General features: G+C 36.4%; 4 protein-coding genes across 8 annotated transcripts in view; 3 read left to right on the top strand and 1 right to left on the bottom strand.

The window, feature by feature from the left end:
* ClpX (Caseinolytic protease chaperone subunit) overlaps window positions 1-3,454 on the top strand; it is a 58,208-nt gene extending 54,754 nt beyond the window's left edge. For 4 of the 5 annotated variants that reach the window (XM_076123524.1, XM_076123522.1, XM_076123520.1 and 1 more), the window contains one exon: window positions 661-3,454. In XM_076123524.1, the coding sequence (XP_075979639.1) occupies window positions 661-714 (54 nt within the window). In that variant the 3' untranslated portion in view covers window positions 715-3,454. The remainder of the gene's footprint in view (window positions 1-660) is intronic. The other variant, XM_076123521.1, reaches the window with a different exon arrangement.
* A 15-nt stretch (window positions 3,455-3,469) lies between these two features.
* LOC142978913 (kynureninase-like) lies at window positions 3,470-5,285 on the bottom strand. The gene has a single exon (XM_076123525.1). The coding sequence runs from the start codon at window positions 5,096-5,098 to the stop codon at window positions 3,818-3,820; it is 1,281 nt and encodes a 426-aa protein (XP_075979640.1). The 5' UTR covers window positions 5,099-5,285; the 3' UTR covers window positions 3,470-3,817.
* Window positions 5,286-12,200: 6,915 nt separating this feature from the next.
* On the top strand, window positions 12,201-16,376 carry LOC142978973 (cytochrome b-c1 complex subunit 2, mitochondrial-like). Its single transcript, XM_076123633.1, has 8 exons — window positions 12,201-12,296; window positions 12,689-12,918; window positions 13,238-13,526; window positions 13,897-14,024; window positions 14,369-14,541; window positions 15,172-15,291; window positions 15,743-15,910; window positions 16,233-16,376. The coding sequence occupies exons 1-8, from the start codon at window positions 12,201-12,203 to the stop codon at window positions 16,304-16,306; spliced, it is 1,278 nt and encodes a 425-aa protein (XP_075979748.1). The 3' UTR covers window positions 16,307-16,376.
* Window positions 16,377-16,569: 193 nt separating this feature from the next.
* Window positions 16,570-17,864, top strand: LOC142978974 (uncharacterized). Its single transcript, XM_076123634.1, has 3 exons — window positions 16,570-16,731; window positions 16,816-17,210; window positions 17,591-17,864. The coding sequence occupies exons 1-3, from the start codon at window positions 16,701-16,703 to the stop codon at window positions 17,828-17,830; spliced, it is 666 nt and encodes a 221-aa protein (XP_075979749.1). The 5' UTR covers window positions 16,570-16,700; the 3' UTR covers window positions 17,831-17,864.
* Window positions 17,865-18,413: the final 549 nt, after the last annotated feature.

Here is an 18,413-nt window from a genome sequence, read left to right as displayed (position 1 = left end):
TAATGCGAATATGCATTTTACTTTGGGAAGCCTAAGGTTTCGGCGCAGGTTACTCTGGCCGTGTTCGCAAGTTTCAAGGAAAAATGTGTGTTTGCGTCAATTCTCGAATCCTATTATATAATAAACATGCAACGTGAATATTTTAGACTTATATTTTAATTTTTACTACACTAAAGTCCTGAGAATTCAACATTCGATACATTTACGATGAAAAGTATTAATGATATTCTAAATAATTAATTGTAGCGTAAATTGTTACGTATCGCATAGCTCTTATTTATAGTAGTTTATCCGTTGAATAGCGTAGGTCGTGAATTGAAATGCTTCAAATAGATGTAGACATAGTTAGTACTATAATGATAGTAATGCTCAGTATGTGTTATAGTCCGACAATTTAGTGGAGAGCCTTGTGTACAAGTTTCGCGGTTTGCAAACAAATTAAGTCTAATTTTTTAGAAAATTTAGAATTTAGAACATCTTTAATCCACAGGCCTTGATGCTAGACTGCCTAATATAACTACTTTATTTTGAAGAACATAGAATTCTTTAAAATAATCTAGATCAATCCCGCACGTCAAGGCTCTTTACTAAATTGCCGGAGTATAGATATATTATAAAGTGACTTAACTTGAATTCTAACATATATTTTTTTTATTACAGAGACTCAAGACAACAGTCGTACAGCCATCTGTCACTCAGTCGTGCGTGCTGTGAGCGGCAACAAGTATGGTGGTTACAAACGAACGGACAATGGACGGCGACACGAACAATAACACTGACTTATTACATTGTACTACATATTATGAGTAAAATACACTGTTTAAATGTTAGGCAAATAGTGTGCGGCAAACTGTTTGCTTGGCATATAGTTTGTGGCAAACTCTAATGTAGGCAAGTAGTTTGCGATACTGTATGCTTGGAAAATAGTTTTCGTAAAACTGTATTGTGGGCAAATAGTTAGTAGCTAACTGTATGCACAACAATTAATTAGCCGCTCTTGTTAACTGCGCGCGCTAGTTAACTGTTTGTGGCTGCCTATTTCACGAGTCTGCTAATTTACTTAGCATACAGTTAGTCGCAAACTCGTGAAACTAGTCGCTTTCTAGCTGTAGGTTTGGCATATAGTTTGCGGCTAACTGTATGTTAAGCATATCGTTGGCAGATAACTGTCAGCTATGTAATTAAATTGGTCAGTATAAAGATGTTATCTACTAATAAAAACTGACTTAAATTAGTCTTACTTTATTCACACACCAGCAATCAAAATGATCTCTAACAATGTCTAAAGTTAGCTACTAGCTATCTACCCGTCAGCAGCAAACTCTTTGCCATTGTAACTACTGTGTACTTCATTCATAATAGTATTTGAAAACGATGTAACAAAGGCGTTACGATTCATAGCAATAGAATCGACTCGTGTGCTAAGTCCGTATAGTGAAAAAAATAATAAAAAAAATGCGTGATGATTTTTGTTATGTATGTAGTAAACATTTTTGTGAAATTATTTCGTAAGGCATGTTTCGAGGTTAGAAATACCGACATTTGTATCTGAATTTACAAAAATCTAATTTTACGGACATTTCCGTCTTTATTTTTCTATTCCTCGCTACGTTTATAATTTAGAATCCGGATTTATCCGTAAAATTAGTTTTTTTAATTAAAATACTTCTTACTGTAAATAACTTTAAACTAGTTAACTGTACACTTCGGTAATCTTCGTAAACCTTCGGGAAACATCGACTAGAAAAAGCAGACAACATACTTTTTTAAAGTATCGCTTGTCTCTTTCCCTCATTGCACATTCAAATGCATTAGAAAGAGAGGTAAGACATTCAGTAGTAATTCTCTAATATACTATCAAATAGAAATGTTAAATAGTTCTAATATTACACAGGAAATTCAGACTTGTATTTTACTTGACGTTTCCGCCGTGTACAGTATACAAGTGCCGAAACGTCAAGATAAACATGATCTCTGTAATATCTGTAGTGTTAATGTCTTAGAGATCCTTAGGACACGCATTTGTTGTTAGCTCGTCATTAAATAAGTGATCTAAACATTAACTGTGTTACTGACAATCGTCGTCTAAGGTCTGTTAGTATTAGTATTTCGTTTTTTGCGCTCATATACAGTTTAATAGCTCGTCGCTTAATAAAAACAGACGCTCGGTTCAATCCTTGAGATTAAGGTACGCTTGCCGAGGTTGATATGTCGATGGGTGACCATATTATACATTTAGAGTTCCTCCGTGTTTCGGAAGGCACGTTTCTTTGTGGGTCCCGGCTGTCATTTTATAAAGATCTTTGACTTTCGCAAACTGGTAGTCAGACTGGTACACGACGTTTATTAGATAAGACAGTATATATGTATAATATAGCAACCGAAACATGCCTATCCAGTTAGCATTTCATAGGAAACCTTAAGTTTTATAGAAAACATTCAAATTATTACACTCAACAAAAGTCTAAAGATCTTTAATGTGTCTAAAAGTAATAATTTAATATTTTCTTGAAACGTTAAACTTAACTTAGTTTCAGACAGAGACTTACATACAAATTCCCTTGAAAAGCACTCATTACTGTATCACTTTAATATAAGCACTAAATAAAAGCTGATCAACAACTTAACAAGGCTTTATAGACAACCGCTGGTTGATGTCAAATCGTCAACCAGAGACATTGTGGTATGGAATACAACGAAAAACAGACGATCTCAAGTGATGATATAGTTTTGATGCTTTTTCAAGTTAATATGTATGTTACAAGTCTTAAAGGCTAGTTTCACGTCTTTATGTAATAAGTGTCAGATAGTTTATCAAAGGGAATTTTGTCAGTTGATGTCAATTTATCTGACGGATAAGTTGTCTGACTGTTATTCATAAGTTGTGAAACTGGCCCTAAGTCTACTAGTTCCTTTTATTAGTATATGTTTGATATGAAAATATATAATATGTTGTATCGTCCACAACCACCATACAACATGCTCTTGTGATGTAAATTACTGTAAATAATTATGATAAATAGAAAAAAAATACTATTGTTTAAGGTTTATTCATAGGATTCATATTACTACGTCCCAACTAAGCTGTAAGTACGAAGTCACACACTAATATTTAAAAGTTTTAACTTTATTTCGGTCGGCAACACTGAGAAGGATATTTTGACATTTTGTTAATTATTATACATATTTTTTTTATTTATAAATGGATCGTTGTGGTGTGATTATAGTTAAAACGTGTGAATTTTTTTGTTTTATAGAAAAAAATCTCCAAAAAATATTTCGTATTTCAGGACTTGTGATAGGATAAATTTAACACGTTCGCTGCCCCTGACGCGTATGTGCGTTTTGTAGAACGCACATACGCGTCGCGGGCAGGGAACGTGTTAAAAGCATGATGATATAATCACATTGCAACTCAAGTAAAATAGTATAAGCCTATTTTCAATTTAAAATATAAAGAAAACCAAAATTGCTTGTTTTATTTTTGTTTTCCTCAACAATAACTACATACAAAAAATCACGCCTCTTTCCCATAAGGGTAGGCAGAGACTAAAAAATACACTGTTTCATAATAACCTAAGATTATATAATTTGCTTACTTAATAACAATTTACATAATTTAACTGGCAGATAAAACTGCCTAAATTAAGTATCAGATTTGTGTTTGTTTGATTAAAACTAAAACTTATAAAAATAACTATTAACTAAATACATTAATATCGTATAATTTTGTCAGCAAACAAGTTTGCGGTTCCCGTATATCGTTGAATATAACTAGATTCAGACTTTCACCTATTACTTCAAAAAAATATATCTACTAAACAACAAAGTTCCTATTTTTGTTAAAACTCTTGTAGCTCTCAGTCTTCGCAATATCAAGAAGAATGTCCACCATTTTGTAAACTTCTTCATAACTTGTGTAAAGAGCTGCCGGTGTCAAACGAATCACATTAGGGTCTCTAAAGTCTGGTACTACACCCTTCGCTTTCAAAGCCATACTGATTCTGTACCCTTCATCATGCTCCAAACACACATGACCACCCCTTTTCTCATCTTCTTTCAAGTTCCCAATCGCAAAACCATATTCTTTCAGCTTACTTTCAATCAAAAACATCAGATACCCAGTTATGTGTAAAGATTTCCTCCTGATGTTTGTTATTCCGGCTTCATTCATGATTTTAAGCGAACCTTCTAATGTAGCCATTGAAAATACACTTGGAGTTCCCGTCTGCCAACCACTTGCGTTTTGCTGATGATCAAACTCCTGCTTCAGTAAAAATTGTGTATTGTGCTTATTGCCGAACCATCCAGCTAAACCAGGAAGCTTCGTAAAGTGTTTTCTATTAATATACAAGGCGGCTGCCGACCCTGGACCACCATTCAAGTACTTATAAGTACACCACATGGCGAAATCTGCGTCAACTTCTTTCAAATTTACTTCTATAGAACCAGCTGCGTGGCATAAATCCCAGCCGATGATAATTCCTTTTTCTTTAGCTGCCTTAGATATCTTCACCATGTCTAAAACTTGCGCGCTTCTGTAGTACACTGTAGGGAGTAATACTATAGCGACGTCGTCCGTCATGGCGTTTATAATATCATCTTCGTTCATTAAAAGATTGTGGCTTTTCACAACCTTGACTGCTTCTTCAGGTGTGTAACCGTGCAGTCTGACTTGACTGTCAACTGCGTAACGGTCCGTTGGGAAGTTGATGTCATCGACAAGGATTTTGTACCTGTCTTCAGTGGGTTTGTAGAACGTGCTTATAGCTTGATGAATGTTGATGGTAGTACCACCGGTTATGGCAATTTCTTCTGGATCAGCTCCGACTAGAGGAGCCATCAAATTCGCGAGGTAGTTGGAGTATAAGTAATATTTGTGGTCATCAACGTTCCAGATCTTAATAGCTTCGTCTTTCCATTTCTCTATAGCTTGCAGAATGCAGTCTTCGGCATCTTTTGAGGCAAGCCCTAAGGAGTTGCCACACATGTAAATGTTGCCTTTCTTCAAGTAGAACCGTTGTCTAAAGCGTCCTAGAGGATCGTTGTTGTCCATAAGTTTCGGGTATTCGGAGTCTTCTTGGTATTCTTGATGCATTTTGATAATTAATTGACTTTTCCGTATATCTTCTTACTTATTACGAAGCTTCTCGTGGTTTTAATTCTCTACTTATAAAAGTTGCCAAACTTACAAATTGATGTTATTTAAGATTTCTTCTCAATATTTTTTAGCTTCTTCAGGTTTACTTTCGTCTTCAAATTGTTGACTGTATTGTGTACCAGAAGTCCAGCGTATATGTACTCCGAGATGTTGTTTCAGCGCTTCGGTGCCTTATCTTCGTGTAAACACTAGGTAATACTTGTAAATCTAGTTTAAGACTTACGCTTAAAGAGCATTGTGCTACAAATATTGTGACCATAAATTTGACGCGAGCTGTTTTTATTCAACGAATGTTCTTCCAAAATCGCAAAAAAAACTAAATTTTAAGGTCAGTAGTGTTGTTGGGAGGTAAGTAAGTATTTTGCCAAGTAAGAATTGTTGTGACTCATTTGGGTTTCTGAAAACGTTAAGGACATAAGGAAGTTACCTTTTGGTTAGTGCATTAATGTACTTAGCTGTACGCAACAGCAGGATCAGGATTAACTGATGAAATCATTGAAAATCTTATGCTTTGACAAGTTACTCTTACTGTTATTATAATTATGACTGCCTCCGTGGCGCAGTGGTTTAGGTCGCCACGCCGATACCACTGCAACGGGAGGTCGTGGGTTCGATTCCCACACGTAGCAATTATTTGTGCGATCCACAAACAATTGTTTCGGGTCTGGTTGTGCTTTGTGTCCGTTGTTTGTATGTTTGTAAAAGTCCCCGCGACACAAGAGCAATTCTTAGTGCGGGAGTTGTCTTTTTTAAAAGAATTTTTTTTAAAGAAAAGAATTATTATTATAGAGCTATTTTTCATGATACGAAGAAACCAAAAATAAAAAAAATACATAAGAACCTCAAAATTTAAACGTGGTTTTAACATACAAGTTACTTATCATTTTAAGTAACTAATTTGTGAATACAAAACTGAAAACGCTAAGTTTAGGATTACATCACTAAATTTCACTTCACACATAACTCAAACAAACAATGGATATAATAACTGAAATTAAGTAATTAATTGCTTAAGGAAACAAGGAAAATAAACAATTTAATATGTGTTCCTAAATATTATACGACAATAGGTTTATTGTGTACACTAAGACCTACAGAAAAACGTACAACTTAGTGGCTTAATTTATATTTAGACAATCTCTCGTAACGTAATAATTTAGACTGCCTTTGTAGCGTGGTCAGTTATAGTGTATCCGACTGCTGATCATGAGGTCTCGGGTTCGATTCCCTGGTCAGGCAAAATGTTATAAGTATTTTCTAATTTACATTAGAATGCTTATTTTCAATAGTAGCTCGGAGTTTCGAAACGCCCGGTTAATAACAGAAAGCTCCCAATAAGATAGGACTAACATTGTTAATCGCGAAACGTGGATATATTACATACACTACTGCTTACACCTACGCGTATAACAAGCGTGGTCTATGAATGTATATAAGAGATGAGTCTCACTTTCTAAGAAAAAGCAGTCACAATAGTAAATACCAATGTACACAACATGTCAGATAAGAACTACGAGAAAGGCTTATAGCAATAAAAGTGATAGGTTGATTCTACAACTGCCCAAAATTGCTGACTTGTGATCGCGGGTGGTCATTTATTTGTTATGTAAATAAACAAACTTAGGGTTGATTGAACTTTGAAAGAATATAAAAAATTAAAGTGTTCATTGAAGCAGTCTCTCATCAATTGCTGACTACTTCGTATAAAAGCTGTGAAAGAGAAATTAAGTTATGGTTATAATAAGGGTTGTACTTTTCATTTGCTGACTTTGGAGCGTTTCAATCGTAAGATTATGCCAGCATTGCCACGCAGAGGTCTAGAAGTTATTACTGACTTTTTCTGATGAACTATTCTTGGGATTGCCTAGAATATGAAGGTTGCGAGTAGAAACTTTTGTGCCTCGGAAAGCAGTAAGAAAACCGAAAATGGTTCTACGCCTGACCTGTTGCCGGACGCGTCATATATCAGCCCATCATTGAGTAAACACTTGACCGCTATAAGCAATCTCTCACGCAGTTGGCTTTTTTCAATAGAACTGGCCGTCATACTCGAATATCGACCAAAAGATTTTTTATATTGATTTTCAGGACGAAGGTTTAGAAGCTTATACAGTACTTAAGGTTACGCCTTTTATTGTTGACAACTAAGACCCTCAATCTAGAACGCTGACCAAGTCTGGGTTGGGGACTTTGCATCTCTTCAAGAACTCATGAAGACGTTACTCACAGGTGATTCCCTTATGTTCTTTGTTTACAGTATCGAAATCGAAGTCGTGGTCATTCTCATTTATACATAAACGTGAAAATTAACTGTTATCTGAGTTATCGAAATCATTTAATTAAGCAAATTCAGTTACAATAATAGTAAGTAGTTCATACAATTACATCTATTTCCCATAGAGCTAGGAAGAGTCTAAAGAAGGCCATTTGGTATGCAAATCCCTACCAACTTCCCTTGCCTCATTCACATCCATACATCTTGTCATACAGGACCCCCGGTTACGAATATGAGTAGTAGGTACCTACCTACCTGACAATTATAAAAATAATTGCATTAGTAAATTAGCACAAGAACAAAATTTTATTTCTAGATAATTCTAATGAATTTTCTAACATATTGTTACTAAAATAGTAACTAATTAAAACCTATGACGGAGAACTGTATTTTTTTTTAAATTTAAACGTTATTTGAATAATATTCTTAGAAATGCGTAAATATAACTTATAAATATGTATTACTTATTTTAATAACAATCAGCTATTAGGAGAAACAAAAAGTACGTATTGTAAATTAAGTTCGTCATAATTTTGTGTTAAAACAAAATATATTTTTTACTTTTGCAAGTTTGCTCAGTAGTTAAAAAGATCGTTAACATAGTGCAACAAAGTCTGCACTGTAATTCACTTGTCTAATAATGCATGTAATTTTTTTTATCATCTATGAAAAGGTACCTATAATGAATTGGTTTAATAGATTTTTGTGAGATTATCCGGCTATATGAATTGATTATAGATCTAATTCGAAAAAGAGTAAGATTAGATTGGTTAGTGCTTAGATTTAAATTATAGTTTTTCTAATTTATTTTCGAAGCATGAGTCGTGAGTCCCTAGCTGTCACTAGAGTCACTATTATCCGAATTGGGGGATGACCTACACGCTATTTCTGAACTTAGGCCAACTAAGCCTGTCAACTCCTCTACCTGGTTGTTTTAACCCAAAAATTTAGATTCTCACACCTTTCCACGCTTTCAAGCTTTTCGACCTATCAACCAGTAAAATAGAAAACATCTTCATACCTCGGTTAATAAAAGATCGTAATTTCAAAAGCACCATGTTGATCACTTTTTAAAAGCTAGCTCTTCACTGGTTTCTGAAAGGCATGGTGTGAACTTAAGCTCATAAATACATACTGTCTTATTATTTTGCTCGAACCCCCTACATCAGAATACGAACAATCAATACCACAGTTTTCACTCCGCCTTTATTTCCTTTACCTGCCTCAATACAACACTAAATACACCCTGTAACCTCGACATAAAGATGTTTACATCACGACCAACCTTCTATCTTATCACAGCTATATACTTTTAACAAACAAATTACATCGAACTGAAATCAACACCTTTCATGACGAGATGTGATACTATATTTGATAAGGAATTAAAAATATATTTTTAAAAATGGGTGTTTCTAATTGCTACCTACTTCTGGGGTTGCTGTGTGCATTGTTCGGTCGTTAACCAGACGGCATTGCATTGTGACATAGTTGAAGAGCGATATCTGAGAAGAATTAAAATGTAGTTGGGACTTGCTACACTCATATTCGGACCGGCATAGTCGGTACGGCAATATTTATACCGAGTCGAAGCAATTACTGCACTTGTTCGGCTCGTCCCCGGTTTATTCATTCAGCTCAACAAATGTTCTATTCGGCAGTACCTACCTACCTAATTTGTGGCACGAAAAAGTCGAACTGTAACAATACGATAAGTTTTGGTTTATGCCGATCGATTAGTTCCTTGGGCACTGTTCATCACCATTTTGTTTTCATTGGGCGACAATGTCTAGTGGCATTTTTCCCAATTTAACACCCGGCATAGCCTCATAATGCAGGCCTGTTTAAGTGTGTAGTAACCTTAATATAACAGCCACGCTTTTATGCACGTGATTCGTTACTATACCTACAAGTTTAATGAATCGCAAAATTTTATTTACAGTACTTACGCAGTTGTCGTCAGTTATTATAAATCTTAAGGTAACTTTATAATATCGGGACGATAATCGTACCTACTTAACTCTATTAGGTTAGGTAGTGAAACACTAACAAAGCATTTCTTTTGAACAACTTACACTCAGTCATTTGATTCCAATCTTAGCCCAACTTGCAATACAAGTTGGTAACCGTTCAACATACTTATTATACTTCTATATACCTACATTGTTATTTATATAGATATACATCCAGGATCAGAACAAATTCCCGTGATCATCACACCGATATTTGTCCAGAGTGGTAATCGAACCCACCACACGCGGCGCCACGGTCATCGCGGATAGGCGATCGCGTTAACTACTGCACCAAAAGTGCAGATAATTATTATTATCATAATTTTTCGTATTAATTATCATAATCAATAATTTTAATGTAGTTTCAAATTTCATTGCCACAAGGAGGTGAAAGTTGGATACAATTAAAATCAATAAAACACATCAATCATTGATTTTTTGGTAATGGCAACCTTTGTTGGTTTTGAATTCTGCCGAAAATAGTTATTTCTCATTCCCATATAAAGTTAGTTGCTTAATTGAGTATTCATTTATTTTTTCCGCTTTGATACCAGTGATACCACACAAGGTGAATGAAATTATGACGCAATTTTTATGTTTCGGACCCTTGCAAACCCATTTTGAAACAACTAACTGAACTATATATTTGGTTTTTTATTCTTTTGACACCTTCCTTCGCATTTGTAAATGAAGAACAGCTACATGTTCAATTTCAAAAAGGTTAGGTACATGTATGCTGGCTTTGTAGTGTGATATAATTATGTTCTTTTTAAAGTTAATACAATCAAAATTGTATTCAGGCATGTGGAACAAGCAAAAAAATGCAGAAGGTGCAGCAAAGGTAATTTGTAGAAATACCCATTCAAAATTCATGTATTTTCATTTGTATCCTGTGGAAAAATACCGTGATGTTTCACTAATAAGTTTAGGTACTAGGTAGATAAATATTTATCTACTTAACGCTGCTTTGCGGCATAAAACGCTGCGTATGAAAAACTGCCGTACAAAAACAGTGACACAGCTTAACACAATAGCATCTATTTAATCAGGATTTATAAAACCGGCCTAGTGCGAGCTGGCTCGCTCACGAAGGGATCCGTAATAAAAAAATCGATAAATACACGTTTCTAGTACTTATTATTATTTATTTAAGTTTCTAGTAAGTACCTATTTTTTGTTATAGCGGCAACGGAAATACATAATTTATACAAATTTCAGCTTCCTAGCTATTACGGTTCATGAGATACAGACAGACGGACAGACGGACGGACGGACGAACAGCAGAGACTTAGTAATAAGTTCCGTTTTTACCTTTTCGTCACGGAACCCTAAAAACTAGCACTAGAAATAACATCCATTTTGACAGTCAAACGAATAACAAACTAAAATATATTTTTAAGATTGCAGGTTCGTAAACAATGGAAGTTTTTTGCACAATAATTTTCTAGATTGTGCCATGAAATTTCTGAAAAGCATCAGCGTAAACATATTTTTTTGAAGGTAGCTACCTAAGTACTATTTATTTGAACTATTATAGTTATCTTGTGAGTCTGGAGACAAAATCAGTCGTTCTGAAACAAAACAAAACTACGATAAATAAAATATTGTTTTACTATTCAAAGTTGCTGTATCAGAAACAATAGTATAATGATCAAAACTGTCTCTGTGGTTTTCTGGATAGTGTATACGACTTTTGACCACGAAGTCTCGTTAGGGCTCGATTTCCGTGCCAGTAAAGTGCTTTTGGTCTTATCTATTTAATTTTTAGTTATTTATAAATAGCAGCTAGGACTTTGGTACCGTCCCCGGTCCCCATTACATGTAACTAACTTTAAACGGCTAAACGCCGATGTATTTCATGCATCTCTGCCTACACCTTCGAGTATATCAGGCATATAATGTATCTATGTATGGTTAAGATGTTTATTGTCTAAAAATATATGAGTAAACATTTGAGAGATTTGTTATTCGAATCATATTAATGCGCAGAATGCTAGATTGAACGCAAAATGCATGATGCTTATAAACACGCTATTACGCTTACGGGTTTTTCAGATAGAGTGACTGTAATACAAGCTATGTTACGTCAGTCAGGTCTTTCCAGCAACCTTCAAGAGTCATATGAGCTCACTCCCCCATTGTTATAACATTTTATATCACCTTATCTAAATAATGTCGCTATTGAACGTTGAACCGATGTGACGAGTTTGTTTCAACATAAGCGAGAGTTGTCTAATTATTTACCAAAGTAAAGACTAAACAAATATTTAAAACGTGCGAGAGATTTATTATCTTTTAGTTGTTTTTAACAAATTCTCTGTGAGTCGGGCGATCACATTTTTACAGTATAATGTATATTTGAAGATACGCATTCTGTTTTGTCTGATCTTAGCATTCAGAATCATATAATTTCATACATGTTTATCCTATGATACGAACACAACGCGCCGTAGAACTGCGTGAGAATATAGACCGTACGTATGACAGGAAAAGGGCCCTTAGAAGGTAATAAGATTAGCATTGTGTCTATTGGTACCTCAACCAAAAAGCTGGTTGACAAAGAAGAAAACTATATTTTGACATTTCACCATTAATCTTCTGTCAGAAATCATACTTCAATATTTTGCTAATCATTTTGTTATTTCTGTAAAAAATCATGAATAAACTTTCGCCCTTAATTTTGCCGCTTCGTAAAGTATCTTTGGGCCGTGGTGATTGGTCCGCGTGCTGGCCAAAGCCGGACTATGGACCGATGGAGGTGCAGCGGTCTAGCCTGCTGAACGGCATCAGGGTAGCTGCTGCAAAGCCTCAAGGATCCCAGATGGGAGCTTGCACTATCATGTATCAGGTTACGCAGTTAAATTAACATCTTTGCTTGTAAATAACTGCTAAATAAATATTTATTTATTTAAATAACTGCACGTTTGGCGCAGTAGTTAACGTGGTCACCTCGCCGCAATAACCGTAGCGCCACGTGTGGTGGAATCCCAACCGGGACAAATATTTATGTGATGAGCATTGTTAATTTATCTATAAGTATAAGTATGTATGTACAAGTATATACCTATCAGTAGGTATGTTTATCAGTTATCTGGTTACCATAGTACAAACTCTGCTTAGCTTGGAATCAAATGGCTGTGTGTAAGTTGTTCAATGATATTTATATTTATTTATTCATTAAGTGGCCTCTCAACGCTGAAGATACACACAGAACTTGTCTCCAATAGAAACCTTCTACAGGCAGGTTCCCGTTACGAGATAGATGACGAGCTCGGCGCAACTCACTTCATCCGCGCGGCGTCCAGCGCCACCTGCCGGGGGTACTCCACATACGCCAAAACTCGCTTCGTGGCCCAGCAAGGAGGAGCCATCACTTGCACCGGTGACAGACAGTCTATTGCCTTCACACTAAAATGCCCAGTCACTAAGTTCCCGCTGCTGAAGAATTACTTGCTGGATACGGCTGTCAGGTAGAACCTAATCAGTTATACATCCTACTTCATCCAGTAAATTCCTAGGGATCGTATTCTTGCTATACTATAGTATTAAAATAATTGCAAATTAGTATTGTGTGTATCTATGTTATTATGTTCCCTTTTTTCCCTTAAATTGATCTGATTTTTTTTTGCAAAGCGATAGATGATGTCTTGTAGGCATAAACGAACAAGTAAGTTATAGAAATAGACACATGATTATTTAATATTTCCTCGTTAAGTTTCTAACATAACTTGAACGGTATTTAGCTTCTTTCATTCCATAACCTATTTCTTCCTAACGTTTCATCTTCAGGGGGCTGTTCCATCAATGGGAGATCAACGACCTCAAACGTATCGTCAAGGACGACTTGCACCGCATCCACCCAGAACAGCGGGTCATTGACCTGGCTCAAAGAGCTTGCTGGGGTGGTCCACTTAGCAACTCTATATTTTGTGAACCAGACCGAGTGAGCGGTATGCTTGGGGATTCTTTAGTCAGTTTTACAAGCAGGAACTTTAAGACTGATCAATGTACAGTGACCAGTGTGGGTATACCGTTTGAGGAGACCATCAAGCTAGCTGAAATGGTTGAGCATAGACGGGTTGGTATATATTGTATTTGTCATATCTTTTATTTTTTGTGTTTCGGTACGCCACGGAGGCGTGGTCGATAGTGTAACCGGCTGCTGATCTTAAGGTATCAGGTTCTATTGTCGGGTCGAACAAGTACTATTGTAACTTCCCAATTTATCTTAGATTTTTTTTCAATAGCAGCCCGTGGTTTGTTATCGTGCCCGGTGAATGGCAATAGGCTTACCCTATTTCATGGGACTAATATAATATTGTTTTACGGCGAAACGTGAAAATATTTCATACACCACTGCCTAAACCTTCGGATATCAGGCGTCATAATTCTGTATGTATGTAGTTATGTTTCAGCACAATTACCCCTTTATCTGAACTTCTTCGCAGGAACTGCCTCCACCTAGGTGTGAAATGTGCTCATTTCCACGGAGAGGTTATGAGACCTATGACCTTGGACCTAACACCACCACGTGGCTGTGTGTCGTTGTTCCTGGGTGTGGGACTTGCGATATGAAGTAACATTAATTTAGTTTTTTTTTGAGATGCTTATTATTTGTTTGTATATTATCTGACTGATAGACTGCCTCTGCGACGGTCGGTTGTATATCCGACTGCTGACTTTGAGGCCCCGTGTTCGATTCCCATGTCGTACTATTGGTCTTTGTAGTTTATATTCGACTATTCTTATTAGTAGTCTGGAGTTTGCTAACGTGCCTAGCAAATAGGAATGTGCCTGCCACCTATTAACTAACAAATACCTAACATTGTTAAAAGCGAAACGTGGATGTATTTCATACACCTCTGCCTACAACGAGTAAAATAGGCGTGATATTATGTATTTATGTCCGATATCTTTCAGCTGTTTAATAAAACACGCGATAATAGCGGAGGCGTGTGGCGCTGGCAACACTCAGACTGGCCAGCACTCATATGATAGAATGCCTCTTACACCGCTAGCACTAATGGCTGGAGATGACCTGCACACGGAATATAAAGCTTTTAACATCTCGTATCAAGAAACTGGCGTTTTTGGTAAGTTTACAAGAGTTTTATTTGGTCTTTTACAACTTTTATTTTTACGTTGACGTTATTTCGTGCCCTCCGTGGACTGAGGTTCAGTTCAAATACTACTAACTGCTACTCAGCTCTAGCTGTTACTCATCCTAAGAATGACCGCTGTAAACGTTGATTACTGAACCCACAGAAAATCGGAAAAATCTTTTTTCCTTTGGTAGACAGTACAAAAACAAATGAAGCAGTAGAGTCTGACAAAACATGGACTAAACTATGGCTTCCTAAAGTTAAAACTATTGGCTCCTAAAGTTAAAAAACAAGTTCCCTAAAAGTCCAATAGTGCCGCCCGTAGCCACTTGTGCTCACCGGTCGGTAAACGATCTGTGGGTTAAGCAAACCTTGGCGCGGTCATTCCATAGATGGGTGACCGCATAGTGGTATTTGAACAGGGCGTCTCCGTGCTTCGGAGGGCACGTAAAATGTCGGTCCTGGTTGTTGTCAGTTAAGATAACAGTCGTTAAGCCACGTCAAAGGCCTTCGGGCGGCTTGTACAACTTTGACACTAGGTTGACCACTAACCATACGACAAGAAGAAGAAGAATTCCAGTTAAACTAGTTGTTTTTCTAAATCATATCTATATTACTCAGGTATTGTAGCGAAGACCCGTGCATGCTCCGCGTGGAATGTCGCGATGGCAGCCTCAGAGTTCTTGACCAACGTAGCCGATCTTGACTTCAAGCAGATTGAGATCGGGAAACGGAGATTACGTATGAATTACTGATTATAATTACGGTGTATGTGACTGCCGCGCAGAGGTCTCGGGTTCGGCTCCCGGGTCGCCAAAAAGTTGTTCCTGAGTTTTTCTTGGTATGAATTTCTCACTGCCTGCCTGAAGTTAGTGAGTTGAGGTTGTAAACCAACGTGCCTCAGCGAGCACGTGAAGCCGTCGGTACGTCATCTAACCTTTTAATGGTTGTGCCGGTAAATGCGTCTCACTGAGCTATGTGAGTGAAGGAATAAAGAGTACCTACTTGTGTATTGTGCATACACTTGAAAACTATATTATAAGACTATCAGTCTCCGATTTCGAGGATATACCTTACAAACAGTGTACCTAGATATCTGGCTTTATATTTAGAAACGACAAAAAAAATCAACACTGCCTAATTTCATGCACACATTGAAGCTAGCTTAAAACCAGTACCTATTGTATTACAGAACTAAATCTAGCGCTGCATCAAGAGGATTGCGTGAATATCTGCGAAGGCCTGGCGTTAGCAGCGGCTAATAATGCTCAGATAGACAGCGCTAAAGACGCCATGACGATGGTAGACAGTACATGTGCAGCAGACGTTAGGACTGCAGCTGCTTGTCTCTCGAGGAAATGTAACTATTTGTTATTTAACTTTATTTATTTTCCATGTTCTTGGTTCTTGTGGTCTGGTAGAATTACCAAATTACGAGTTCTCTGGGCTCAAAAGTGTTAGATCACAGGAGCCGTAAAACGGGTAAGCCAGAAAAAAATTGTTCTCTTAAGCAAAGTACTGTAGGATTTGTTTAACTCTATTCGAAATCTCGAAATGCTTATAAAATCTAGTCCTTAGTTTGGTCTATTGCGATCTATTTACGATTATAGTTGCTTTCACACCTACTGTTTTTTTTTAATTTTTATCAATGTTTAAAGAATGTGTTTGTTTCTTTGTTTCAGCTTGTAATATGGCGTTCGCAGTAGTAGGCGATGTGGGGATAGTTCCACATGAATGGGAATTATTCCGGTCCTGATATTTCGCTGTATTACCGATAGAATTTTGATGGTTTGACTGGCAATGGACAATAAGAATGTTATTATTACACGAGAAAAGAGAAGAGCAAGATATTTTGTTGAATAAAACGTTTACGAAATTATTTATTTTAGCCTTATTTATCATTTTGTTATAAAAGGGTAGTTAAATTATTAATTGTGGTCTTCTTTTCATTTCATGTTTGTTATGTAAACATTATATTTTTGTATATGGCATTTTTTATCAATATTTTTTACACTGACCACCCTATTATGAAACGTCAATTCGCTGTCAACCTACAAAGTGTATTTTGCTGGTTTTTCAACTAAAAATACAACAAATAACCGTTCAAAACTAATTATGTAATAGTCCTACAAACAAAAAAAGACATCAAAATGATGAACTCTTTGCAAAATACGATAAAACGTACGTATTTTCCTTTGGCTCTTATTTGAGGTTATGTCTTAACCCAGAACTTTCATAACACTAATTTATGACTAAAAATTTCAGAATTTCGCATGCTGAACATCAAGACAGCTTTAAAAACGGTCTCTGAATGTCAAGCTAAGCCTGTAAATGTATTTAAACCTAAAAACGATGCGGTTGCCAACTCGCAAGTGCTATCGTTTTCTCCGAGGAGTATCGGCGTTGAAATCGCTGAGAAACCGTCATGGCAGCCGACTGAGAGTGGAATAAAGCAGGATCCTATACCTTACATACCTATTGTGAACCCTAGATCGATTCTGCCGCTGTTAGACAAGGAATGGAGGAAGGACGAGATTGGTTTGCCAGCGATACAACAAGAGGAGATAAGGGCTGAAAGATTGATTGTGATCAGGCGTAAAAAGATGAAGAAACATCAGAGAAGGAAGCTCTGGAAGAGGATGAGGCATCGCTGGGCCAGGGTGTGTATTTATTAGATATTTAGGTAAAGAAATTAGGAATTTATGTCTGTAGCACACATCTCATAAAGAATTTAAAATGTTGGCTTGCAGGATAAAAGTAAAGGTTAGTTTGAAGTGCTATTGGTGTACCTAACTATCAATTCTTAACAATTTGATCTATTTATAAATGATGTTTATAATCAATCATAACACATTTCGAATAGAACTAAATATCTCACAGTTGACAAGATTAAATTAATAGGCAACTTTTAACAGGCTGGCAATTAAATCCCTATGTTTAAATCAATCAACTGCCTACTCAATAAAATCAAATAAACTTATCACAACATACACAACATCAAAAAGCAAACAAACTAACAAAAACCATTTTCAAATTCCAGATAAAGCAACATCGCCGTCAAGCCAAAGAAAAACGTTTCCAGAACTCACTCCTAGCTATGGTGAAACAAGCGAACGAGTTCCAAGCTGAGCAGTACGTAGCCGAGAAACTGCAGAAAGCCAACCACACACCACTGCCTACCCGCTGGAAGCACAAACGCCTGCCCGAGTTTATCATAAGACAACTGATGGGCATTGATAAGAAGATCAATTATAAACACACCGATGTGTACAAAGCTTGATTTAGTTTGCTGAATAAAGTAGTTTTAATTTAGATTTTGGATTTATATTTTGTTTTTGGTCAGTTACTACTACCTGATACAGATGAAGTCCAGGTTTAATTTATCTTGGGTTCGGTTGAGTTACTGAGGCGGACAAAGAACGATTTCTTGCTGCACCTGCAGAAGTCACTATGTGCAAGAAAAGTCTCTCTTAGAAAGTAGCACAAAAGTCACCAAGTATTTTTAGTACAGAAGATAAAGACTTCTAATTTAGTGTTGAATTAATACCTAAGGTAGGTACTGTTTATCATGACATATGGTATGAAGCATATCGAAGTAATAATTAAATCCGCAACTTTATTCGGTGGTCGTTTTCATTTCGGAGTAGCCTGGAGTTTGGTAACATGCTTGGTATATGATAAAAGGCTCGCTCTCTATTACATGGGACTCACAACGTAAACAACGACGGGTAGGTATATTCTATGCACTTATCTGACTTGGTGTGATAAGCGTGATGCCATCTATGTATGTCATTGAAGAGCTATGCCTAGCGTGAGAAGTACAAACATAATGGCAGAGCTATAGCGCCTACGGATTGGGTTCT

The sequence above is a fragment of the Anticarsia gemmatalis genome, chromosome 15 (genome assembly GCF_050436995.1).
Source record: "Anticarsia gemmatalis isolate Benzon Research Colony breed Stoneville strain chromosome 15, ilAntGemm2 primary, whole genome shotgun sequence".
Taxonomy (NCBI): Eukaryota; Metazoa; Arthropoda; class Insecta; order Lepidoptera; family Erebidae; genus Anticarsia; species Anticarsia gemmatalis.
This window is presented reverse-complemented; position numbering and strand designations above follow the sequence as displayed.

What these genes read in the sequence shown, in the direction of transcription:
- LOC142978913 (XM_076123525.1), bottom strand. Translation starts at nt 5,098, where the DNA reads ATGCATCAAGAATACCAAGAAGACTCCGAATACCCGAAACTTATGGAC.
- LOC142978973 (XM_076123633.1), top strand. Translation starts at nt 12,201, where the DNA reads ATGGAGGTGCAGCGGTCTAGCCTGCTGAACGGCATCAGGGTAGCTGCT. An exon ending in CTTGCACTATCATGTATCAG is followed by an intron (nt 12,297 to 12,688) that starts GTTACGCAGTTA and finishes AACCTTCTACAG; the next exon opens with GCAGGTTCCCGTTACGAGAT. An exon ending in AAATGGTTGAGCATAGACGG is followed by an intron (nt 13,527 to 13,896) that starts GTTGGTATATAT and finishes ACTTCTTCGCAG; the next exon opens with GAACTGCCTCCACCTAGGTG.
- LOC142978974 (XM_076123634.1), top strand. Translation starts at nt 16,701, where the DNA reads ATGATGAACTCTTTGCAAAATACGATAAAAC. An exon ending in TTTGCAAAATACGATAAAAC is followed by an intron (nt 16,732 to 16,815) that starts GTACGTATTTTC and finishes TAAAAATTTCAG; the next exon opens with AATTTCGCATGCTGAACATC. An exon ending in TGAGGCATCGCTGGGCCAGG is followed by an intron (nt 17,211 to 17,590) that starts GTGTGTATTTAT and finishes TTCAAATTCCAG; the next exon opens with ATAAAGCAACATCGCCGTCA.